Below are 25,133 nucleotides of genomic sequence, written 5' to 3'. Positions count from 1 at the left end.
TCACTTAACTCGTGACGCCACCACTTGTTTCCTCTCTGGTGCCCTGGTCTGGATGTGCCAAGTCTTTGCAATATAAATCATTTACAGACCCATAACTGGTCGTCTGAATTGGACCATTTTTTTCTGGGTGTTTAACCTTCAACCTGTCAGTGAGTTCCCATTACAGATACGATCAAAATAAAAAAATGACAAGATGAACAGCTGTAGCATCAACGTTTTATTTACACTTCATCTGAACTCATGGTACAAAAGAAGCACACAATACTTGGTACATTTAATGTGAGTTAAATACAACATAAAGCAAGAACAGATTTATTTATCTACACAGTATACAGCTTATTTATACCTCGATTTGGAATGTGTGTGTTTTTGTTTGTTAACCTCAGCCTGAAATCACACAGCGGAGGTGACACACTTCTTCTGCTGAGATCTAAAGAGAATTACTCGAAATAACCAGCAGGCAGGCTTGAAGGGGAGGGAAACTAGAACAATGCTGCAGCGCGTTAGACTTGGATAAACATCTCAGCTCAGGTGCGGAGAACCGCTACTCTGTCCACGTCAGCTCTTTAAAGACGTCTCGCTGGTAAATTTGGCCGTCTTTTCCATCTCCATCGGCTCCCGAGGCGCTGGGTTTTCAGCTTTCAGCTGTCTTGTAAATATAAAGTGCATCCTATGTGCTACATTAGCTCCAAATCTGCGAGCTCCGACAGGAACGCCTGTCAAAGTTTCCTCCCTCGTATCAGACGCGAATTAAACCAAACTGATGAGCTTCTTACAAGACGTGTCTGTACTGCTCATGTGTCTTGTCACAGCCCACGAGTTTGACTGCACAAGTTTGTTCCTCAGATTTAGCTTCCCTTCATGTCTCATACTTTGTCTTCAGCAGAATCCTTTAACGCTTTGAACATGACATCAAAACAAAACGCCGCCGCAGTCGAAATCAACATCATTAAATTCACAGTCTCATCATATGGTCTGCTGCTCATTTATGTCTGGGAATTCAGCTCTGCTTCAAAATTAAATGGTGCAAGAGTGTGTGTGTGTGGGGGGTGTGTGTGCAGCAGGGAACAGCAGGGAACAGCAGGGAACAGAGGAAGTGGAGAGAGGAACGGAGGGAAGATTCTCATTTGAGATAAAAATATACTCCTCGCAATCTCTGAGCACCACCAGCACACACACACACGCACACACACACCCACACACAATGACAACACATCTACAGAGGGGAAAAAAATAAGGTGGCTGGTGGACAGAAAAGCTCAGTGGACCCTGTTTTAAAAACCTGAGCCTGTAAATTTGCTGACCTTGTGCTCAGGCGGAAATTGAAAACAAATTCTCCCGGCAGGGATGAACACAGACCACGGTGTTATTATTACTTCCCAGGCTGTAAAGTCATTAAACACTTAATGAACATCAGCTGCAGAAACAAAAAGCAGATTTAAAATTAAAGGCTTAACATTCATTAAAGAAATACATGTCGCCCACGCAAAATCGTTGTTGTCCACCTTTGCCTTTCAGCGGCGGCCGGCGGGCGATAATAAATGAGAAGGAAAAAAGACCGGGTCATTTCTTCATGTTTAAAAAAATTAAATAAATAAATAAAAAGCGCACCACAGTTTGCAGAGGCTTCAACATTAAAGACATGCGGGAAAATATCAGATGAAGCCCAACGTGTTTGTGAATGAAAGCAAAGCCTCTCACAGAATAGCTGTTTATGAGGTTGTGCTGATTATGTCAACGCTCCGGCTTTCATCTGTCAGCGGGCAACAGCCGCAGAGCAAAACAGGAGTATATCTGCCAACTGCAGCAAAAATAATATATAATAGGGTTTGTATTAAAAATGGCATCAAAACACACCATCAGATTCTGTTAGGAAAGCTGGGAGCTTAAAACGACGAGGCAGTCGGAACAATCTCTCCCCGTAGCTCCTGTTTGTCAGCAGGAAGAGAAGCGGAGGTTTTATACTACCTGTGTGTGTGTGTGTGTGTTTCACTCTGTTTGGAGACAGATGTTCTGTCCTGCAGACGTCTCTTCAGCTTCAGTGGACATTACTGAGGTGTGAAGACGTGTCAGAAACCTGACCTTTGCATCTCCGCCCCGATGGTGCTCTATAATGTGAACGACTCGTGAGAACCAAAAAAAGGAGGACAAAATCTGAGGGTGAAAGAGTTTTTCGTTTCCTCGGTGAAGGCAGCTGGTTCGCCTCGGCGGAGACGGTCTCTGGGCCGCGATCGTGCGCATTCTGTCCGTCGTCGTATATCTGCGCTCGTGCGCTCACAGTCTGACGGCCACCACGCACGCCCCCGCCCTGCCGAGGCACAGAGGGGCCACCTGGAAGATGAAAACCAATCACTGACGACAGCCGCAGACCAACGAGCGCAACGCATTTAACATGCGGTCAATATGACCCCATAAATAACAGGGAGGAAAGGTCAGACGTAGGCAAAAATGTAGAAAGTTGAATTAATTTTATTTTATTCATGTAGTAACTAACTGTAGCTCAGGAGGTCAGCCTGTAAAAATCAGTACGAGGCTGATCATGTGACGCTTCGGAAAAACACTGAACTTTACCCTCAAAGGCTCTGATTTGGCTGTATGTTTCCAGCAGCTCGGACATTTTTTCTCAAAATACACAATGTTGTTTCTTTGTGTTTTATTTCCAAAAACCCAGAGTTTATTGTAATCTTTTGAGGTGGTCTTGATAAGTAATTCATCAGGAGTTCTGAACTAATTCAAAGTTATTCTTTGAACCTTTTTAGTTGCGACCAAACCCCGGATAAGAGGAAAAAGATGGATGAATGGATGGATGGGTGGAGACTTTTTACCAGTATTGCACCTAAATCTGCTCTAAAACTGCTTCTGAAAAGTATTTAACATCAATAACTAAATTTGATCCAGAGAACAGATTTAACTGGAAATAAGAAAATCAAGAACCTCAGAAGTTTAAAGTTCTGGTACGTTTCTGTGAATCTGTCATGTGACTTCAGAGGTACACTGATGTTACACCTGTAGCTTCTTCAGTCTCCAACATTATAAGACAATTGTGTATCATGCCTTATTGTTTTGTGTTTATAATATAAAGTACAACACAGGGACTTTAGGTCTGTAAAGACAAGTTGTGCCGTCAGTTGCTGTTTGTTTTCTACACATTAACGTGTGTCCCAGCCTGAATATTAACCAGCAGCCCGTGCTGTCTGAAGAGGCTGACTGACAGATTTGTGCTGAAACCAGCAGAAGTGATCGCCAAGAGTCCAGACAGACAACACACCCACCGGCGTGCCCGTCTCAGTTTCTGACAACACCTGTAGGACACGTTTCGTGTTCCCAACATGTCCCGTCACATCTCAGATTATCCCTCCGACTGTCTGCGAGCTCGTTCAGTTCCCTGCGTTTTGTACACACCCACACCTCTCATGTTCTCAGCGTGGCGCGCGTCTCTAAAATGTCAGATTTGCTGCGACTTTGGTTGGAAATCCTCTGAGGATTTAGCGGGAGATGGGGTGTAAATGGAAGTGAGATATAGGCTGAATGAGATCGTTCCAGTTTTTAACAGTCCCCTCTACCTCCCACTGCTGCAGCTCCAAGGACAATATTGGCTCGGGGAAAACACACATTTATAGAAGAAGGAAAACATGCCAGGATGAGAAGGAGCAGGAGGAGGAGGAGGAGCGCCAGGAAGGTCAGCTCTGCTTTTAAAATAACTATTTATGATGACCAAGTAAGATTGGGGATGTAAACAGCCGGCCTACGTGCACTGAATGTGAGCAGATGATGCTTGTTATTGTGCGAGTGTGTGTTCAGTACCTGCGTCCACTCGTTCGTCTGAGGGTCGTAAGCCTCCACAGTGTTGAGGTACACCTGTCCGTCGTACCCGCCCACAGCGTAGAGGCGGTCGCCAAGGAGACAAACGCCCACAGCATCTCTGCTGATGCTCATGGGGGCGACAGCCGTCCACACGTCTGTCTGAGGGTCGTATCTGCAAACAAGCACGATTGTTTCATTCCACGCTCTGTGTTCGGAGGAAGCAGCTTTGTTCTTCGGTGTTAGAAAAGTAGGTCCTCATTGTTTAGTTTTCCGTTAAGTGAAGGAGGCGATTCGTTTGGCAGAAAAAACAAACCCATTTCTCTGTTTCTTAGCACGGCGGTCGGTAAAAAGAAATGCGCTGACATTGTTCCTTCTCAAAATTTCTTGTTAAAACTGTGCTCGCCAGCCAATCTGACACAAAACGGCTCTCCAGAGACACAAACAAGTCAGGGAATCACAAAGTTCATTCTTCACACAACAAAAGGCTTATCAAGCCTTGATGATAGTAATTTTGTGTTTTTCATTTTGGGCAAAGCAAAGATAGGTTGTTAAACATTTATTTATTTTTAACAACAATCAATTTTAAGGTGAGAATTTGAAACCGTGACATGATGGAGCCTATCCCCTGCTCATAAACCAAGTTGTTTTATTTGTTTTACATGCTGAAAAAAAAAAAAAAACAACCACTTCTCATACAGTCAGAAAAAGCCCTCTCTTAATAAAGCCTACCTTCATTCAGGTTCTAACATTTAAATAGTTTAAATGAGAATATAAAAGTGGTTTAATATATAATTAAATGAGGATATAGCTGAGCTGGTAGCCTTTGAGTTTCCATCCAAACAGGTATATCACAAATTTCCTAACACATTTTCATACATAGTGCAAAATAAAAAAGTTACTTTTTATTTATCTGCTTTGTGATTAATACTGACTGAGTAAAACAAGAGAGAGGTGTTGACTTTTCACTAATTAGACCTCAAAAACCATTATTAAACTAACAGGACTGAAAATCTGGTAAAACAGAGACCCATACATTATCTTTCTTTGCTCTTGTTTTGAACTTTGTGGTGTTTTTTTTTTAAATCTTCAGATTTTCATAAAACATTTTGCCTGTGAAAACACAGATGTTATGTAGATTTTCCCACCCTGGCTTGGACGCCGTGCTGCTTATGGGATTCCCGCTGCTACCTCTGCCACTTTTCACCACCTGTTACGGCGGTAAAACCAGGCCAGCAGCAGAGCCCTTTACATGCAGGAACACTTCAGTTTTCTAAACCCAATTAATGCTTCGCATAAAACTTCTCCCAGAAGGTGGAGGAGATGACAACAGGCAGGACGAGCACTGCTGCTACAAACAAAAAGCAGCCTCACCTTTCCACACAGTCACTTAACCGGGACGCCAGGGACGAGGCCGGGGCGTCGTGACCCCCGATGGCGTACAGGAAGCCGTGCCACGTGGCCACTCCCACACCTCCACGCCTTTTCGCCATTGGAGCACAACTGGTCCACCTGTAAGTGGAGATCGTCACCATCGGGAGGCAAGAAATGATGAGTGTGAAAACTCATATCCATCACAAACCATCAGACGGAGCCTCCAGCAGACATTAAAGAAGGTACTTTATAAACAGAGGCTGCCTGACTGTGATCTAACATCCTGAGAGGATTAATGGGATCTTTTGATCTGTGGATAAATAACCCCAGAAAAAAGGAGGTGCTTCCCTAGTGGTAAGAGCAGACAGGAAATAAACCAGGACGAGGTGATTAATTCTTGCCAGACGAAACCCCCCCCCCCATCATCTCTGACCTGTTCGTGTGGGGGTCGAAGCACTCCACCGAGCGCAGGCAGGATGAGCCGTCACGACCTCCGACGGCGTACAACCTGAGGGAGACAGAAGACAGCGTGTGGACGTGCACATACAAAGAACCGCGCTCACGTTTGTTCTCCTCTGTGTGTGCACGCACAAACATGGACATGAAGTTAAAAAAAAAAAAAAGTTGCAGGGAAAAAAAAAAATAGTAAAAGTGTAAAAAGAACCGGCCGAGCAAGTAATGAGCTCCATCAGGCGAGGAGCCCAGAGAATAAACAACACATACGGTCCACGCCACACAGACACGGACGCCCACGCGGGCTCCTCCTGGGTGAGGTTGGCACAAATCAGTTGTTTCGGATTTTAATTAGCATCTATAAAGCCTTTCACTGTGGCGTCTCTCTGAGGCTCTGAATAATGAAAACAACAGAGGTTATTAGGCTCGAAACGGTGCGCCGAGCTGCTGGAGGACGTGAGGCGTCGAAGCTCTGATACGATCAAGTCTTAGAAAACCTGCAGGTCTGCGGGCGTTTTTACTGTGATCGCGGTTTAACTTCAGTCGTGCTGCTGGGTATGAGACCGGGTTCTGTTTGAAGGGAGTGATTTTGTACAGCAGCTTCTGTCACTTAAATCCTCCAAACAAGCAGAGAGAGTGGAACTCGGGGCAAATTAGCTTCAAACCATATGTGGACGTTTCTTATTAATGGGTTGGGTTTTTTTTTTAATGGCTAAGCGGCTCTGGCAAGAAATATATGAGGTGCTGCAGCTTCTATACTGTGCAATTCAGAATTACTGAAACTCTAAGCTGGGAGCAAAGCAGTTTGAATATCTCTTTGGAGATAAATGCAAATGAATTGCTTTTTTAGATCCTGAAAAGTTATGAATAACATCAACTGTATCCATACATATTTAACACTCGAACAGAGAGAGCTTCAAAATGTTTTCAGACTAAGACATTCTTGCATGTTCGCTGGTAGTCTGACACTTTTTCCTACCACCGAGCTCTTGTATATTTGCATGACTTTTTGCTCTTTTTCCCCCCTTATAAACCACACTTTTGTGATCTATGATATGTGCTTTGTTTTGTCTTCTGCCGTAAAGATACACAGTATTTTTCTGACACTTAAGGCTCCGTCATACTCCATAAGAAGTCAAGCAGTCGGTTCGCGGCCATGTTGTTGTAAGACATTTGTTTTCACACACACACACACACACACACACACACCTTTCACGGTCCATGAGACACTCGGAGCAGAACTCCCAGGAAAACCCCTCCTGCTGCAGGACACGTCATGCTCAAAGGATATACAGGTGTGGTTATGCAACAAAAGCAAACACAGCGACATCAAGCTTGGCAGAGACGTACGATTATGAGTTCACAAGTGATGAGGAGGAGGTAAACATGTTGTTTGACAAGCAGGAGGAAGATCTGTTACTACTGAATGTTATCATACTGTAGGTGATGAGAAGTAGGAGAGTGCATAGGTGGCGTGTCACCCACTAAACGGGAGCAGAACCGAGCAGGGTGAGTTCAGTTTGTTGGTCCAGATGTATTTTTGAACCAACTCGGCCAGCTGCTCCTCAAAACGGTCCATATCGCTTACTCGCACGACAACCATTGACCGGTTTCTGGAAGCGGAGTGCTTGAAGAGAAATGGCGACATTGTAGTCCGAGTGCTTTTCTGCAGCTAAACGGGCCCCCGAATTTCTAACCAGTCACACGATACGTGGCACAAACCTCTGGAAGAAAAGGTTCAGCCAGGGCCTTGTGTCGCGGAGAGGCGGACGAAGCTGCTATGAGAACAAAATGACGCAATTTTTGTCACTCAACCATGTGACCGAGAGCCGACTTTGTGACTTCCCATGGAGGATGACAACAGCTTTAATTTGCTCCTGATATCATCAGTCTATAAACAAATTGAATGCCTCCAGAACCGGAAATGGAGCAATGAAGAAGGACAATCGTCCACTGTGGGAAGCCTGCCTTTTTACCTCCTACAAGGTCATGTTTTCATAAGTGCTGGTTGGTTTGTTTGTTTGTTTGTTTGTTGTGACAAACCCAACATTTCCTGAAAAGGTCATTAAAATCTGTTCAATAGCTTTTAAGTAATCTTGCAAACAAACAATTGATTAAAATTTGGTGGTGATCTGGATCGGACTATTTTTTTTTATTGACGCCTCTCCGAGTGCTTCTAGTTTTAAATGAGGTTTTATTTTGTTTCCACCAATATGAAAACTAATACACGCCATTCCCAGTGAGCTCTTTGAGGGTTTCATTTGTCAACAGAACATTAGTCAAAAGACCTATTTATTGTCCGCTGCCATGGAAGGTGGGTAATATTTAATTGCCTCTGCGAGCGTGATCATTTGTCTGTCGTCTTATCCAAATATCTGACGAACCAGAGGACGAGTTTTAATTAAAATCTCAGAAAGTAATCATTTGATGTACATCTAAAACTGATTAACTTCAGGAGTCAACCTGACCTTAGTCAACACAGACAAAACCATAATGCTCCAAACAAAGAGCTACATCTTTGTGTTGTAGTAGCTGAAAGTCAGTTTTACTGTTTTCACAGAAAAAACAACACCATGAACTGTGTTACAGAAAATAATAGCTAATAAGAGCAGTTAAAGATATTGATAATTGTCAGGAAGCAGCAGGTTATTTGTACTCGTCTGCTGACAGGTTGGACAGTTTTAGCTTGTGTCAGCTCATGTCTTTAACATAACACACATTCAGAACTTTTCCACCAACCTCGTCTGCCATCACAAAGTGTTCAACAAAAAAACAACCCCCCCCCCCACACACACACACACCACCACCACCACCACCCGTTCATTTGTACAAACACTGAATTTTGTATGCAGCCCTCTAAAAACACAGTACATATATGGACTCAGACACCACTTACTTCCCGTTGAGAACAGCTACGCCCACTGTACTTCTGGGTGTAGCCATGCTGGCAACAAAGCTCCACTGGCGAGCTTGGGGGTCCCACCTTGAAGACAGTGTGGGAAAAAGCACTAAAGTAGTAGTTATGGATTTTCACGTCAAAGCACCAAGACACCATAAATAAACAAACAGTCTTTGTTTCTCAAAGAATAAATGCTAAAACAAAATAAAACTATATGTGTCTGATCAAACAAAAGCAAAACTATCTACAGAGTTATAAGCAGAAATATATTTATAAGGTGAATAAAATGACAAAATAAACAGAGAAAAGGATCCTCCCACCTTTCCACTGTACTGAGGTAGCTCCAGCCATCGTGTCCCCCCACTGCATACATGGGCCCCTCTAGTACAGCCACACCTGTGATCACAACCACATGTTTAGGATTAAATCGTGGCCACTCTTCAAAACGACTTCAACCACACACACCTTTATGGCAAGAACCGCAAGTTTATCTTGTGTGCTTGCAACCAAATCTGGGGCATCAGGCGTGCACAGCTAGCAGCACGCTGACACTCTCATACAGCCTGGATTTATCTGCCTGAACATCTGTGCTGCCAGATGTGTGGTCCTCATCCCCCCACCACCTTCCACACACACACACACTCATTTATAAACATGCAGAAGCAAAACGGCACGCCTTTTAAAACCGTTCCAACCGGAACCGAACCTTTTCTCAGCTTGTAACGTGAGTTTATCACGCAGACATACATGAAGCGGGTGCTAACCTAAGCCGTGCCTGTGTGTGGACATGGGCGGCATGACGCTCCAGCTTTTGCTGTGCGGGTTGTAACACTCCACGGTGTTGAGGGTCTTGAGCCCGTCCCTGCCGCCGACCACATAAAGACGGCCGTCGAGGACAGCCACGCCAAACTGCAGCCTCCGCCCGCTCATGGTGGCGACCTGCCTCCACGTGTCCCGACGCAGACAGTACTGCTCGATGCTTGTGGCGCCTGAAGAGGGACAAAAAACACGCGTGGACACATAAGAGTGAGTATTTGCTTACTTGGAGACATTCGGATACAAAATATTTGTTTTGTCACAATGTTGTCGCCATCGTTGCCTGATGCGGTGAAGTCCGGTCATCCTTTGGTTGAAACACGATTAGGAACTGAAAACAGGCTGTCAAACGTAACGAGCGTGACAACCAAATCAGCACAAACCAACCCTGACCTGCTAGCTTTGGTTTTGACTGTGTGCCAGAAAGAGCACAATCTGTTCCATAATAAAGCAAAAATCCTTATTTGATTTCATTTTTCTATCTTCATGATGGATAGTTTTTCCGTTCACAGATGGTTCACATTAGTCCTCTACAGTTTACTTTAGAGGCTGTGATGTTTGGGACAGTTTTAATGCACAGAGGACCTGATTCACTAACTAATGGACTGCACCCACGTTTAGCATCAAATTTTGCGCATCATTTGCTCTTGCCATCTGCTCCGTCTCAGCGTCTGACTCACAAAGCAAACAACACGATGTGAATACGATCGTCAGCCACAAAAACGGCAGAAAAGGGGAAACATGAAGTCATTTGACAGAGTCTTAAGAGAGACCCCTCAAAACCGAACATCTTATTGAGCTAGTTAAATCTCACACTATTTTAACATCTAAAATAGGTGTTTTTTTTTTTGCAAGATTCATCTTTTTATTATAAACCATTTTATTTGAAGATAAAAAGAACTTGTTGTTTAAAATAAAACAAATCATCCAACAAAGAAATCTGCATTGTGGCCTGCAGTCCTAATTGTTGATGCTGGTAAATGTCAGAATTTAAAAAGTCCTGTCATTGGGTCTTATTGCTGTGCCTTAATAAATCAAAAGTCATTGGTTTCTACCTTGAACTAAAAGGAACTATTGAACTATTTCACTGCACTCTCTTTCCCTGTGGAGAGGAATATGACACCCCACCACCCTCCACCCTCCGTCTGACCATCCTGGTCAGGAGTCACAGAGCTGCGCTGAAGGAGACGGATCATCCTGATGCCACAGACATGTCCCCCAACGAGGAGTTCAAAGAATCGAGTCTTTTGAGTTTTGTTCAACGCTCTACAATCAGCTGCAAAGTTTTATTTTTGACTTAGGCTAAAACAACAATGGGATCTTTGGAACAATTTATGAGTAGATCCTTTGGAACAATGAACTTGTCATCATTGGAAGATTTTAATTATACATTTCCTGATTTTGTTTTATTTGTAATTTTTTTGGGGTAAAAACAGCAATGCAGCAAACGGCCCCTCCTCATCTGTTTTTTTTTCCCTGGGATGTAATTTCCAGCAGCTCTGAGGAAACGGTAAATATTTCACGTTAACTGCATGTGGTAACAGCACTGAGGTTATGGTGGCATTTTTTCCCCCCATGGCAGTAATTTCCATAATAATAGAGTGGTCTTTATCTAAATGCTTGCATTAAACCTCATTTAACCCTCTGGGGTCCAGGGCGAAATTGGTTGATTTTGGACTTTTGAGTTTACATTCATATTTCACCTTAAAAACTGTCTAACTTGCCATGTTTGGTATCATTTTTTTTTTCAACACAACTTTACGTGTAAATTTTTAGTTAGTTTTTTTTTTCATTTTGACCTTCTGTATTGACACATTGGACCTCAAATCACCCAGAAAAACAAAATTAAAATAGGAAAAATATATTATATTTACAAACATTTTTAACAAACCATTTTTTTAACTTGAAATGTTAATAGAAGCAGTAAATTTCATCAACATATTAACAAACAACAAAGTTAAATGCACTATTTACGTTATAATGCAGCCACTGTCTCAAGCATTTTTTGTACAAAACAATGTCATAATTAAATGCCAAAATTCATTTGTCCAACTCAAAACCAGCTTCTGTCCAAAACAAGGCAGAGGGGCACATCACAGGCCTGACACTTCCGCGGTATGTCAGTCCTCTTGTTGTGGGCTTGTGTCTATATTGCCCATGTAAATATGGTACCCAGAGCCAAGACAGGCTGGCTGAATTAGACTCATGACTACATTAGGAGACAGTCCAGGTTCAAAGAGAGTAAAACTCTTCCCAGTGTAGATCCCAAACCTGATGGTGCAGCCACTGCTGGATTCAGCAAAACACAAAAACTTGAATCCATCCATTTTGTAGGCTTGTCTTTTAAAGATTGGGTCATTCTAGTTCTTGTCCTGGTTGCCATCATGCTTTGATCCACTGCCAGCTCGCTCTTCAGGTGCTAGTAAGCCAGGCAGGCACTGAGGACGTCTTCATAAAGAGACCTGACTCTAAGCAGTTTGTCATGGCCTGTTGTTTCTGTTTTCGGTCATTTTCTATGTCCTGCTCAGGACTGTTCACTTCGGTGAATGATCCCAAATATGGATCTCGATTGGCGTCATTATTTTAGCTGGAAGGGGAATAGACAAAATATGATTCTGTCTCCAGTAATCCTGGATATCTGGCAGCTACACCAACAACATGTGGCAAAACAAAATAAAAAAAGATCTTTTGGACTCTGGTGGGAAAGTGTGTCTAGCTGGACCCTTGGTCTTCTCTGTTGCTGGAACCCGTTTACCTCACGGTCCAAATTTAACAACAATTTTCAGAAAAATATAATTTATTTTTTATAAGTTTAATTTTATTTGGCCTTTGAACACAATTTAAAAACTGGTGTTTAGTTTGAGGTCTGCACTTTCAACACAAATTGAAGCAGTCTCTGTGAGACTGTGCACTTCCAGCTACAGTGATTGAACCCGGCAATGTGATTTGGACGTGGCGCCAGCACAGAGAAACATTATTTGGTCTGCAGCACAGTTTGAGGTGCACATCTCCCTTTGTGAATTAGATCTTTGTTTGCTCCTGTTTAATAAGCACAAAGGCTGTATAATCCTGAAGTGAATCAGGCCCAGAGAATCATTTTAACACGGCGAGGAGAGATTGCTCTACCTTTTGAGGCGTCCATACCCCCGACAGCAAACATGGCCCCAACAGTGGCCTTGCGGGGTCGGGTGCGAGGACTCTGAAGCAGGGGCCGCCGCTGGGGCAAAAGATGATACTTCATGCCCTCCATCAGGAGCCGCTGACACTCCACACTGTCACAGAGGAGAGGGTTGGACTCCAGGTCTGCCAAGAACTGAACACATGGAAAACGAAGCACCAATCAACACACAGGATCATGAAACATATGAAAGGTATGTGTGTGTGTCAGCGCTCAGATGGCCGTGAGCCTGTGTCATCACTGATAGAAAAAGGTTGAGAGTCTAAAGTAAGCTGCTCCCTCATTGATCGAGAGATTAGATCACAGACATACAGATCATCTGACACACTAGAGCACTAATCTGTCCTCAACAACTCATCAGCCCTGTAGTCAATACCCTCATTACACACACACGCACACACACATAAAGTAGCACAAACATCCAGGGGCTGAAGCACAGTTCTTCAATCCACCAGACCGTTCCCTAAAAAAATACATCCAGAGGAAACGGATTGTGAGAGACAAGTTCTCCCTGAAGGCAGGAAATACATGATTTACATTTAGATAGCTGTGTGTGTGTGTGTGTGTGTGTGTGCCGAGAGATGGCAGGCAGTAAAAGGGTTTCTTGAATTTTAAGCAATTTTCACATCTTCATCTTTGTGTGTATATGTAACTGTATATTTGCTGGATCAAACTACGTTCAATTTCTAAAAAGAGAGCAAATAAAAAGGAAAATGCTGGAAAAAAAGAGTCAAAATCATTTACCCTTTTCCCCTCCACAATGTGCTTTCCTCCATAATCCCACCACGTTAAAAGAGAAGCTTTGGCCCAAATCAGTGCACTTGGTTACTGAGTATTAAATTTAATTTCACAGCCAGAAGTGTATAGAGCACAAAACAAGCATGGTAAATGGATAAGCAGCTTACACACCGGGGTCAAATCGCACTTCTACGGGCTCCAATCACAGACAGACAAATTAAAGTGAACCCCATTCCCGCATTTATTCGAGTGCGCGCAGCTGCCAAAGGAGGACAGATACAGAAAAACATGTTTGTCCTTCTCTCTGGTAATTTCTCCATCACGCTGTGAAGGATTGAACGTGGAGGACGAGATAAGACCGAATCCTCCTCCTCCTCCTCCTCTGTCGTCTCCTTACCTCGCAGCGTGCAGAAGGGAAGCTCTGTTATTCTTCGTCTGAGCTCAGGCGTGGAAGAGACAGCCATCCGCTCGTAACAAACACTCACACTCAAACACACACGGAAACACACACATCCCCCAGCTATGTACATTTTTCATGCTTTAGGCCTCTCAGGTTTTTATTGCCAGACATGCTGCCAACAAAACATCCTTAAACTGAAACCATAAATCATCATTTTTTCAACAACAGAAAAGAGAGATGTAAATATTTGAAAAATCTGCATAAATAAAGTCATTAAAATGGGCCAGTTGGTCAGGATTATTTTCTAGCAAGCCAGCACACACAAAAAAAAAACAAATTGTAGGCATGGCACAAAAATATTATACTTGCAAAAGAGCAGTGTGCAGCAATGAGTATTAGAGCCACACTGATTGTAGTCGTCGAGGCCCAGTTCTGATTTCTGCAAAGCTGCTTATTTTATTCTAAACTATCCTGATTTCTTTTTAAGTGACAGCTAAATATTTTCCCTCTAATTCCAGGTTGAGTAGGGAAATTCGCTGTGGGCTCATAAAGATGTTCCAAGGCCCAAATTAAAACATAAAGATCAGATTTTTGCAATGGCCATGGAAGAGTTTTTCCATTCATATACAGGCCGCTCAAACTATAGAGACATTTAAATGTCAGGTTAAGACTCATTCATTTTTCTTTTGCATTAGATTAAAATGCAGCACAAGATTTTAACACATCATTTTTCTGTGTTTTTAATTTATTTCATTGATCTTTTATTCTTATTTGTATTTTACATTTGATTTTTATATTGAGAGGTCCTCTTTGGCCTACCTGCAGGACAGACTTTGGTCCACAGAAACATTTAAATAATAAAATATTAACAATAAAAATGGTTTCCATTTAGTCCATAATGACACATGACTACAGGGCCTTGTCTTTCTCTGTCACTGTAAGAGTTACGGTATGTACAAATACTATCTTACCTGCTGTAGACAGCTCTTTTTAGTTTGGAGAGTTTAATTCAGACCGGACTGATGAGCTAATGGCTGGTCTGACGGGGGTCAAGATCAAAGTGGATTGTTGGCATCTTAAAACAGCTCAGATCTCAAAGATATTATAGCAGCAGAACATTATTTTATGAACATTTTCTCTGCTGTAAATGTCATATGTCATGGTTATTCAGGCAGATATGTTAAGATAATCCTGCTCAAAGTGCCCCAGTCTGCATCGGATGTCCTACAGCTAGCTGCTACTGCTGCTATTTAGAGTCCAAATAAACATAAAATTCTGTGTAAATAAACATGTAACATGAAACTGACAGTAATGTAAAGATTTAAAAAACATTTTATGTATGAACCAGTCTAAAACTGTTTAGATTGAAGTGGTTGACCTCGCTCAGACTAGCCATTAGCTCATCAGTCCGATCATATTTAAACTCCATTTCTCCAAACTGAGGTAGTTCAAAGAGCTGTCGACAACAAGTAAGATATTAATGGTTTATTTTCTTTTTCCCCAGGTCCATACTTCAAAAGATCTAAACTTTTCTTTATTTTTTTACTTTAACATAAACACATAACGGGACAAACATTTATCTACAAAACCCTCAATGTAGAAATTGCAGCTTAGCGATGGTGCATTCATGGACTGGGAAACAAATTACGATTGTTAAGTGCCTCCAATCTACCAATTCCAGTCACACACCAAGCAGCCGCTGCATCCCTAATGACTATATTTGTATTTCATTATAAGATGTTAGCGAGTATAGGCCCTCTGTTCGGTCCCCTACAACAGATTAATCTATGACTCTCAGTGACACCTAACATGTTTTATCAGTTCAGCTAATCAGATTTCAAATCATCTCCTTCCTTCTCGTCACACACACTACAGGGAGGCAGTTGTTGCACTTTCTTCCAAAATTACCAACATTCATACCGACAGACTTGAGCAGAAACGTTTCCTCAGCACTTGAAAATAAGCATCTTCTGCAGACGCACTGCTGTCCTGCACTTTTATGCGTTTTATATTTAACGCGTTTCTGTTTTACCCCTCCTACTGATGCCACAGCTAACGGACACACCGACACGCAGCTCGCCACGCAGCTCGCCACAAACGTTTCCACAACAGCTTGGTGCGCCACGCCACAGATGGCCTTCTGAGAAGATTAGATCGCGCCTGCGGGTCTCCGTTTATGTGACACTGGTGATGAGGGGCAGGGATTAAAAGGTATTAATCTGGTGCATTGACACAATCTAGATGAGTAATCACATGGTAGGACAGATAAAAAGCCAACTAATTGGTTGATGAGTATTGATCTGCAGCGTGCGTGAGGTTTATATTTCACTTTATTGGCATTTCACAGCTCATGAGGTTGCTGAATGTTAATTCATTTATCAGTCTGACAGAGAGTAGTGAGGTGGGAGGAGGGGGAGCCGTTACACATAATGTAGTTTGTGTTGAAGGTAGAATCAGCCCGAAGCGCTGCGTCTCTCTAGCATTTGGTTTCTTTTCTCCAGGGCCGTTCTGCTGCTTTACCTCCTTGCCATCCATCTTCCCCCCCTGATTACATGCTACTGCTACTTGTGGTTTTAGCTGACCGGGGCAAAGTCATCCATCTATCTACGGTATACTTAACAAGTGAAGAGCAGGGAGATTTATAGCAGGTTGGATGGAAAAACTTTGACAATTTTACCTTTTCAGCAGCAGATTTGGCTGCACAAGCAAGAAAGAAATAGATTAAAGGCCTAGCATTCCTTGAAGGAAAGCTAATTTAGTTTGCTAACAGACAAACAGACAGAATCGACTCTGATAGTTAAAGGTAAAGTTTTAAGCAAAGATCTCGTACAATGTGTAGTGCTCGGAGCACGTGTTAGGGATGATGTTCAGCTACTACCACAACAAATTTTATCTCAACAGCTGTAAAACTGACCGAGTCAGAGACATTTTTGTGTTGTAGTGACCATCTTGAATGTGGCTGAAAGACAAAAGGTAAAAATCAGGCCAAGAAAACCAAGCTGCAGCTCAGGAGGAGCACTGATTCATGTGTTGTGTTTTAAAAACAGACATGAGCGACATGGACAGCTTGCACAAAACAGTTCTACAATATTTATGTGGTTGTAGCACTGAAAAGCCATCACTGATGTTGTGCACAGAAGGAAATGAGGTCAACCAGTATGCAGCGTAAAACTGAGCTGCTCTTAGTTACCATTTAATTTCTGTGACAATATACAGATTTATTTTTATTATTTGGCCAATTTAAAAATATATGACAAAAACTAAGACATTTGTTTCATGCTATTACCATTTTATCCTAATTTTTATAGCTAAAAAAAGTCATTACATGGATTCATCTATTCAGTACTCATCAATCAGATCACACTGATCCTAAAGGCGGGTTTTTGATTTTAGTTTACCTCTTAAGGTAAAAGACTAAATATCTTACTGAAAAGGACAAAATAAGCAGAAAGCTGGATGTAAATTGTGGGTCAGAACAAAGCCAGTCTGAATAATGTCTAAATTCTGACTGATTGTTAAAAAAAAACTTTAAAACTTTTTGAGTAGTTGAAAAGGTTTGTCATGTTGCCATCAGACATGCAGACCTCGTCAGTGCAAACTGAGTGTTTGTGTCGTCTCATTTGGGGAAAAGACAAATCAGGTCCAAATAACAGAGGTGGAGTTGGCTTTAGAGACAAACTCCTTCGTTTTGGTTTTGGTTTCCTGCTCCAGTTTGAAGAAGAAATCCTCAGCACTGACCGTAGTTTGCTATGACTGGTTGATCGCAGTTTCTCTGGGGCGGGCGTCAAGCGAGCTGGCCACAGAGAACAGAAAAACAACAGGTAGAGCGAGCCCTGACCAGTGGTTCCCAAAGTTTTTTGATGCAAGTTGATATCTGGAGATTATCTAAGGACCCCTACTTGGTGTTGAGTGACCCACACTGGGGTCCCGACCCCAACTTTGGGAATCATTGCTATAGATGTTCCTGCAATCTCTTTGCTCTGGCAGATCGTCCACACGTTCTAATTCTTCACGATCCAATATCGTCCTATTGCCCACACCTATCGCAGACTGTTAAACAGTTTGTGGCGGGGGAGTTTCTTGCAGCTCTCACCTGCGGTTGCAGCAGCGGCAGCCTGATGTGAGCCAGCAGCGAGGGCAGGTGGCGCTGGCGGGAGGAGGGGTCGTGACCGACCCAGCTCAGCAAAGACGTCACCACGGTTTCTTCATCGGGAACGTTGATGTCATCGGACGTCAGCAGCCGCTCCATCTCCTCCACCGGGAGCAAAACGAACTCCTGGCTTCCAACTACCTCCAGAAAGTGTTCCTGCGGGATGAAGGAGGTTTGGGTGAAACGGAGTGATGAAATGGTTGAGGAGTGTGTCAAAGAGAGAAGTTCGACAGACTTGACTAAAGTACTGCGGAAAGAAAAAGGAAGTAAGAGAAATAAAAACTACAAGATGTAAGATATGTGTTAGGAGTGCGGTTAGGATTTGGTTAAGGAGCTAAAAAACACACTAAAAAATTTGGAAAATATTCCTTTTTAAAGACATTTTTATTTACAAACACACGCTGTAAAAACAGTTTGGATGTGAATTATTTTATAAGGCTAGATAAGCAAGTAAAAAGACAATAAGAACCATCTTCACAGCCTAATTAGCTCTGATTAAACCCTAACAAAAATCCACTTAGAGAAAGACTAACAGAAGGAACAATGCTATCAACACAGATGGGCACAAAAATGTCTTTAAATGCAAATGAGGCATTTAAAAAGACTGGAATGAATTAGAAAGGGGGGGGAAGAAAAAAAATAATCAAGACAACGAGGGTGCTTTTTTTAATCGTCACCATAGCAACTCTGCGCTGAAAAACATCTATTGTGGCTGTAATGGTGTGTGATGCGCTGTGAATAAGAAGCTTATTTGTTAAAGGAGGCAGATCAGGACTAAACACCGACATGTTCATGGGGGAAAGGCAGAACAGATGTAAAAGGAACAGGGGAAAGATATCTGTTCGCTGCTAACATTTAAGTGTTATTACTACACATGGGCAACATCTGTTGTCTGCATTGTCATTGTCAGAGGACATGTTGTCATTTGGACGCTTACAGAGCGTGTGAAGTGGCGCCGTGTTTACCCACCATGGTGTAGGCGTGAGCGGCCCTCTGCAGGTCGTGGCAGCCCTGAGCGTCGGCATACGAGCGGATGCCTAAACAGTTGGAAGGGTGGAGCTGCTTCACGAGGAAGGAGCAGCACGCTTGGACCACAGAGGACAACTGCAGCAGGCAGGAGGCGGATAACAGAGACTCGATGGTGTCCTCCTTCAACTCGAGACGGCCTAGACAGCACGAACAGTTGAGGAGGAGAAGGGTCAGTCGGTTACAAGAAATTACATAAAAACACACATACCACCAACCTTGGGTTGTTCTGTGTGATCCGATTACCAGTGGGATTATTGGGACTGTCCTAACCGTTTATAGAGAATAAAAATACAAATAGGTCCAACAGAGAGAGAGCAGTTTATTTAGAAAGCTGGATATCTATCCCAGTTTTATGCTGTTGCATTACAGCATCTGACAAAACATAATAATACAAAATAATACACAGGACTGATGAACTTTTATTTAACACAATTATGTCTGCATTCTCTAGTTCATTAAAATAAATCTGTTCTCAAGACTGGGTTTTCTTTCTGAAATGTTTTACTTTAAATAAACACAGGTCCTCTTATACACAATAGATGTGCCCGTTTAAGGATACATTGTGCATTTTTTTTTATGTTAAAAAGCAACTTAAATAAACACAGGTCTTCAGCTCATCAGTGTCTACAGGTTTATCTGCATTCATTTTTTTTTTTTTTTAGTAAATAAAATCATAAAGCGATACCACTTATTTTAAAACACCAGTAATCAGCCTAATTAATTATCCATCAAACCATAGTTACTTTAGGTGTGTACATTAAGAGTTCTCAGAATTAAAACAAGAAAATTATCTAGACTTTTTACAAAAAAAAAAACAAAGTTTAGTCTTCCTGTCCTATTTGCCAATTTAATCCTGATGAAGATGCCAAATTTCAGAGTAAAATGCAAACAAAAATCATTGTTTCACTTATTTAAAAGAATAAAAATCTAAATAAGGTGGTTTCTGTAATTCTGTTCGAGCATTACTCAGCTAGGAGGACACTTACAGCTTTGCTGAAAGGTTTTATTCTTGCAAAAAGAGCAACAATAATATGTTGGTATGTTTAAAAAACTGCACTAACATTTGGCTTTAAAAAGGTAGGAGTCTATGTGTATTAATCTACTAAAGTGAGAAAAGCGTATGCACCTGTGTAGGCATACTGAACCAGGACCCACAAGGCCTCGGGGTCCACACCTTCCATCTTCACCTCGTCCTGCTTGGCCTCCCGCACGTCACTGGTAAACATGGCTGCAAAGTAGTCTGACACAGAAGAGAGGACCAGTCTGTGGGAGGGAGGAGGAAAATATCTGGCATCAGTCAGAGAGGACGGACAGCTGTAATGGAGGAACACACTACTCTGACCTTGCTGACGGGATGAACAAAGCATGAAAGAGAAAAAGGCTGCAGAACAGAGACGGAAAGAGCAACCTGAGGATGAGGAGACAGACCACGATCAGCTTGTAAACAGGTCAGAAAACAATTACACAGGTAGCATTAAAGTTAGCAGAATCCTTCAACTAAGTACCCAGCAGGATGGTAAACTCCTTTCAGAGGCTCCTTTGCACTCAGGATATTTTTGCTAAAGTTACTGAAACTCAAGGTTCTCCAACAAGGCTCTGCTACTGGAGCTGAGAAAATCCTGAACAAATCCTAATGGAAGAAGATCCTATGGTGGTGAATTAGTCCTTGTAAACAAAAATAAATAAATAAAAAGGGGCTGGCGGTCACTTATGTTGTTAAAAAAAAATTACAGCGAAAATAATTCAGGAAAAACAAAAATGACATGCAGTACAATATTTAAACAGTAGATGTAAAAGTGCAAGCTGTGCACAGCGCCGAAACACAACACCGCTGCTATTCGTTGCAAGATCAGCTAACTGAGGAGGTTTGCAAAACAGATAAGACAAGGTAAGAGCGTTAGACATGACTCCTAACTCTCAAACGTCACTTGTTTCAGCACAGGCTGCCTGATGAAGGCTCACTGCACCTCCTTCTCATTACTGGAGAGGAGTCAGTCCGTGGAGAGTCTTCATCCAGGGTCTAATCCTCCCACAACCTTTTTGTTTTTACAGTTTTGCTTTTTATAATTTTGTGAATTTTTCCTTGTAAAATTTAACATTTACATCCTAGACCAAAGGTGGGCAATCTTGATCCTTGAGGGCCACTATCCTGCATGTTTTCCTTGTTTCTCTGCTCCAACACACCTGATTCAGTGGTTTAATTAGCTCGTCATGTTCTGCAGAAGCCTGTTAATCAGCCACTGATTCAAATCAGGTGTGTTGGAGCAGAGAAACAAGTAAAACATGGAGGATAGTGGCCCTCGAGGACCAGGATTGGCCACCCCTGTCCCAGACTATATCCAGATGTCCCTTTGGGAAATTTACAAGATTAAAACTTTTGCCTTTTTTGGAAAATGTATAGTTTAACAATCAGTTTTTCACTCGTAAACAGACAACTTCAATCCTGAAAGTTTTGACTTTTTTTTGCAAGTCTATGACTTTCAATAGAAGAGAACAGTTTTATTCTTTTAAATGTCTGTATTTTAAAAAGAATAAAAAATTCTTTCAAATTTAAGACTTTCCAACATATAAGAATATTCAGCTTTTTTTTTTCCTCGCAAAAACAATATTACATTTATCTGGGAATTTGAGATTTTTGTCCAAATTTTACCTCCTCCACCAGCTCCTTTTATTAATCTTTATTGACAACGATCCTAACACGCTGCTGTAAGATCCTGCAGGCTTGGCTAACGACTAGTTTAAAAATAAATGGACATGTTTGGCACATTCAGTGTTATGACTGCAGGTCAGAGGAAACAATCATCTTCAAAGGCAGGCAGTCTGCACCACAAATAGGGGTAAAGGACATGTTGTGAGAAAAGGCCTCTGGGACACAAGTGTCATATGACGAGTACTTTTACAGCACAAACCTTTCACAGGTTTAATTGCTTTTTTTAAATTTAGTCAATCAACTCCTGATCGCACCATCTAGACACCACTTTAGAATTTTGTAGTGATTGGGAAATTAAGCTTCAGATAAATTGGCAATAAAAGCAATCATCGTTTTCAGACTGACTCATATGCGACTAATGTCCGTACATTTAAAAAAAGGTTTTTCTGTGCCCCGACAGGTGTGTGTCCTTGTGTGTTTTAGACTTCACGGTGTGCTAAATGTGTGCATCTACTCAGTGTGTATATCTTCACCCATGAGTATAATCTCATTACCGAGTGTGACACTGAGACCTTGACAGATAGCCTGAGGCAGAAATGAGATGTGTACCTGTGTGTGTGTGTGTGTGGGCCAGGTGTGTGTGAATTGTGCTGAGAAAGATGTCAGAATACACTCTAGTCAGCAGGAAGTTGTTCTGCCAGAATTCCAGTCAGGTGCCTCTGTTCCTATCTCGCAATCTCCCTGGCACACACACACACACACACACACACACACACACACACACACACACACTTAATCTTTTATGTGGGTCTCTGACTCACTACGAGCGACACAAGCTGCATCCAGCACGGGGTTATTTGCACACAAATACGAACGCGCTGTGCTGAAGAAACCGACAGCAGTGTGGTGAACTCTGACAGAGGGAGCAGAGAGGAGACAAAACGCCTGAGTGAAGGCTGCAGGAAACAGACAAGCTCGAGCCAGGAAAAGGAGGGCAAGAACCGAACACCGGGGTCGGCTTTTCCCACCACAGTACTCCTCTGGAACACACTGCACATCTACACTCAAACACAGAGAGGGAATAAAAACAAAACAACAACAAGCAGGCCACGAGGGATTTCCCTAAATCTTGTGACTTTTCTTCACATGTACCTGGGTGTGTGGATATATAGAGGAAGTAACGGGCAGCTGTTAGTCATGACGGCTGGCGTGACTCGAGTTAATCAAACATGTGAGGCGTTTTAAAACAGTGGAGTTGCCATTTTAATCCAGATTGACATGTTTCAACAACCATTTGTTATCTTTGCTAAGATTATGTGGTCCCATGCTTTGAGAACAATCTTTTGGTAACTTATTACAATATAATTAGAATATCATGACTCTATAGGAGTACATCATCTGTGTGGACAAGGGTGCTTTAACTTTCCTGTACCACTTTAATAAAGTATAATCTACTAAACCGTGTTGGTTTAAGGTAGAATACAGTCCTGTTGCATTTGAAACATTTTGAAAGCAGATGCGCACCACTCTTCAACAGAGGTAAAAGTGCACAGCTGCAAAACCAACCGCTTAGTCCTCATCCCCTCACGTCTCTTATCTGTTAAAGAGTGGCACACAGTTAACTCACACAGAGGATCGCAGGGTGAGCTAGCACGGCTGCAAATTCTTAGTCCTGGAGTGTTTGTTCTGAGATCCTGCTTGATTTTCTCCAAACTCTGCAGTGTGCATTACAGCCAGCCATCTCCACTCTGGTTTCGTCTGTTTAAGGAATATTGCTCCAGAAGCCTCACTGTTAGTTTGAATTAAATTTTGCAAATCTAATTCACGCTGTCATGTTTTTTATTTATTTATTTTATTTTACAGAGAAGAAGCTCTAGCTAAGCGACACCCACTAACAAGCCATACTTGCTCAGTCTTTTTCTAATTATGCTGTCATCCATGTTTAACATCCTAACGAAAAGTCATAGATTCAGCTCTCGGGCTGTTTTGTAATTTCTCGAAGCGCTGCACGGCCCGACCTCGGGCTGAACTTTCAGTTGTTAATATTCTTAAAAAGGATGTTTAAGAAAGAGTTCTGTTTTGCTTTTAAAAAAAAGCATTTTTATCACACGCATACAATAAACAGATTTTTTTTTTTTAAAAATCACTTTCAAAAGCACGTCTTACTCCAGCGTCCTTGCTCAACATATAAAACACACTGACACACTCTTTCATACACACCATTAGGATTCCTGTACAGCAATTTCTTTGTTTTTACCATTTGTGCCCTAGGATATAATCAAGTGAGACAAAAAGAGAAAATGAGTTTTTTTTCTGCTGGTGAAGAACCATATTTTATGTCTCTGTCCGCGCACGCTTGGCCCCTGCTGATACACCAGCAGCCACATGCCCACAGCACAGCCAACACGAAACAGGGTTGGGGGAACTACGAGGTGGATAGCAGGCACGAGTGTGTGTGTGTGTGTGTGTGTGTGACAGTGTGTGCGCAGTGACTGATGAATGACTCAGAAGCTCTGCTGACAATATTAAATTTAGCACAGAGATACAACAAAAAAGGAACTTCTCAAGAACGGGACCGTGTGTGTGTGCCAGTAGCTTAAGTGTGGAGGTTTGTGTCACCATGTTTTGCATGAAGATGATTTGATGTTATGATGTTTGATCCAGGTTTTTATGATGTAAAAAAATGCTAGAAAATAAGGAATGCTGTAATTTTTCACGTTGATTGCACATCTTGGAGGCAAATGAATCTGCTAACCTTAGCTAACGACCTTATTAATCTTTGCCGTGTTTGTGTAACATTTCAGTGTTTCCTTCCCCGTACCTGTGCGCAGGTATCCTTCTGTCTCCAGCTACTAGGATGACGTCACACAGCTGCCTGGTCCTCAGGTAGCCCTCCATCTTGCGGAAGGTAACGTCAGCATGGGACAAAGCGGTGAACATGGCCTCCTCTGGACACGCGCACGGCTCCATGGACACGCACGAGGACAGGGTGACGCTGCTGTTTGACGTCCTGCGCCCAGACACACACACACAAAGAAAAGCATTAGGAGAAACACAAACAGACGAAGCTAAAAAAAATGGGACAGAAAAGCTTTGATCAGATTTGCGTGTGTCAGCTCTGTTGTGTTCCTGACACAGACAGCCGCGTGGAGCTGCTGTGTAGCTTCCATGTCACCATATTTTCCCTCGCATCGTTTCCTCACATGTACCTGACGCTCCTTTACTGTTTTACCAGGGCGACTGTATGTTGCCAGGAGCATACAAAAGCTCTTTAATGGTCCAATTACTTGGAGTAAATGGCCAGATAAATTCAGCTCACTTAAAAAAACTAAATGTGCCAATTAAATCACTGTGGGAGCTGAGCCCATAGGATACACAGCAATTACTCCGCCAGTTTTCATACGTCTTCACTGATACAAAGGAACAAAACTGCATTTTCAGGCCAGCTTTAACTTTACAAAAAAACCGGCATGTTTTATTTTTTTAGTCAAAAGCTGATGAGGCATGAGTGTTTGTGTATAAGAAATATGGCTACCATGCGAATTATTGGCCATTGTGGCTTCCAGACCACTGGTTATTTAGGAAAACAAAAGCTGTACTTCAGTTTTTATTCAACAGAAGAGGCGGGATTGGGGGGGGGGGGGG

The 25,133-nt window shown here is 42.3% G+C and overlaps 1 protein-coding gene across 1 annotated transcript in view; it reads right to left on the bottom strand.

Annotated features, from left to right (window-relative positions):
- Positions 1-204: 204 nt before the first annotated feature.
- klhl5 (kelch-like family member 5) overlaps positions 205-25,133 on the bottom strand; it is a 29,926-nt gene continuing 4,997 nt past the window's right edge. The window contains 12 exon segments of the mRNA XM_017408003.3: positions 205-2,331; positions 3,805-3,976; positions 5,176-5,313; positions 5,609-5,683; positions 8,525-8,611; positions 8,848-8,923; positions 9,292-9,516; positions 12,470-12,656; positions 17,753-17,965; positions 18,779-18,975; positions 19,965-20,101; positions 24,310-24,498. Coding sequence (XP_017263492.2) covers positions 2,275-2,331; positions 3,805-3,976; positions 5,176-5,313; positions 5,609-5,683; positions 8,525-8,611; positions 8,848-8,923; positions 9,292-9,516; positions 12,470-12,656; positions 17,753-17,965; positions 18,779-18,975; positions 19,965-20,101; positions 24,310-24,498 — 1,753 coding nt within the window. The 3' untranslated portion in view covers positions 205-2,274.

The sequence above is a fragment of the Kryptolebias marmoratus genome, linkage group LG3 (assembly GCF_001649575.2).
Source record: "Kryptolebias marmoratus isolate JLee-2015 linkage group LG3, ASM164957v2, whole genome shotgun sequence".
Lineage (NCBI taxonomy): Eukaryota > Metazoa > Chordata > Actinopteri > Cyprinodontiformes > Rivulidae > Kryptolebias > Kryptolebias marmoratus.
This window is presented reverse-complemented; position numbering and strand designations above follow the sequence as displayed.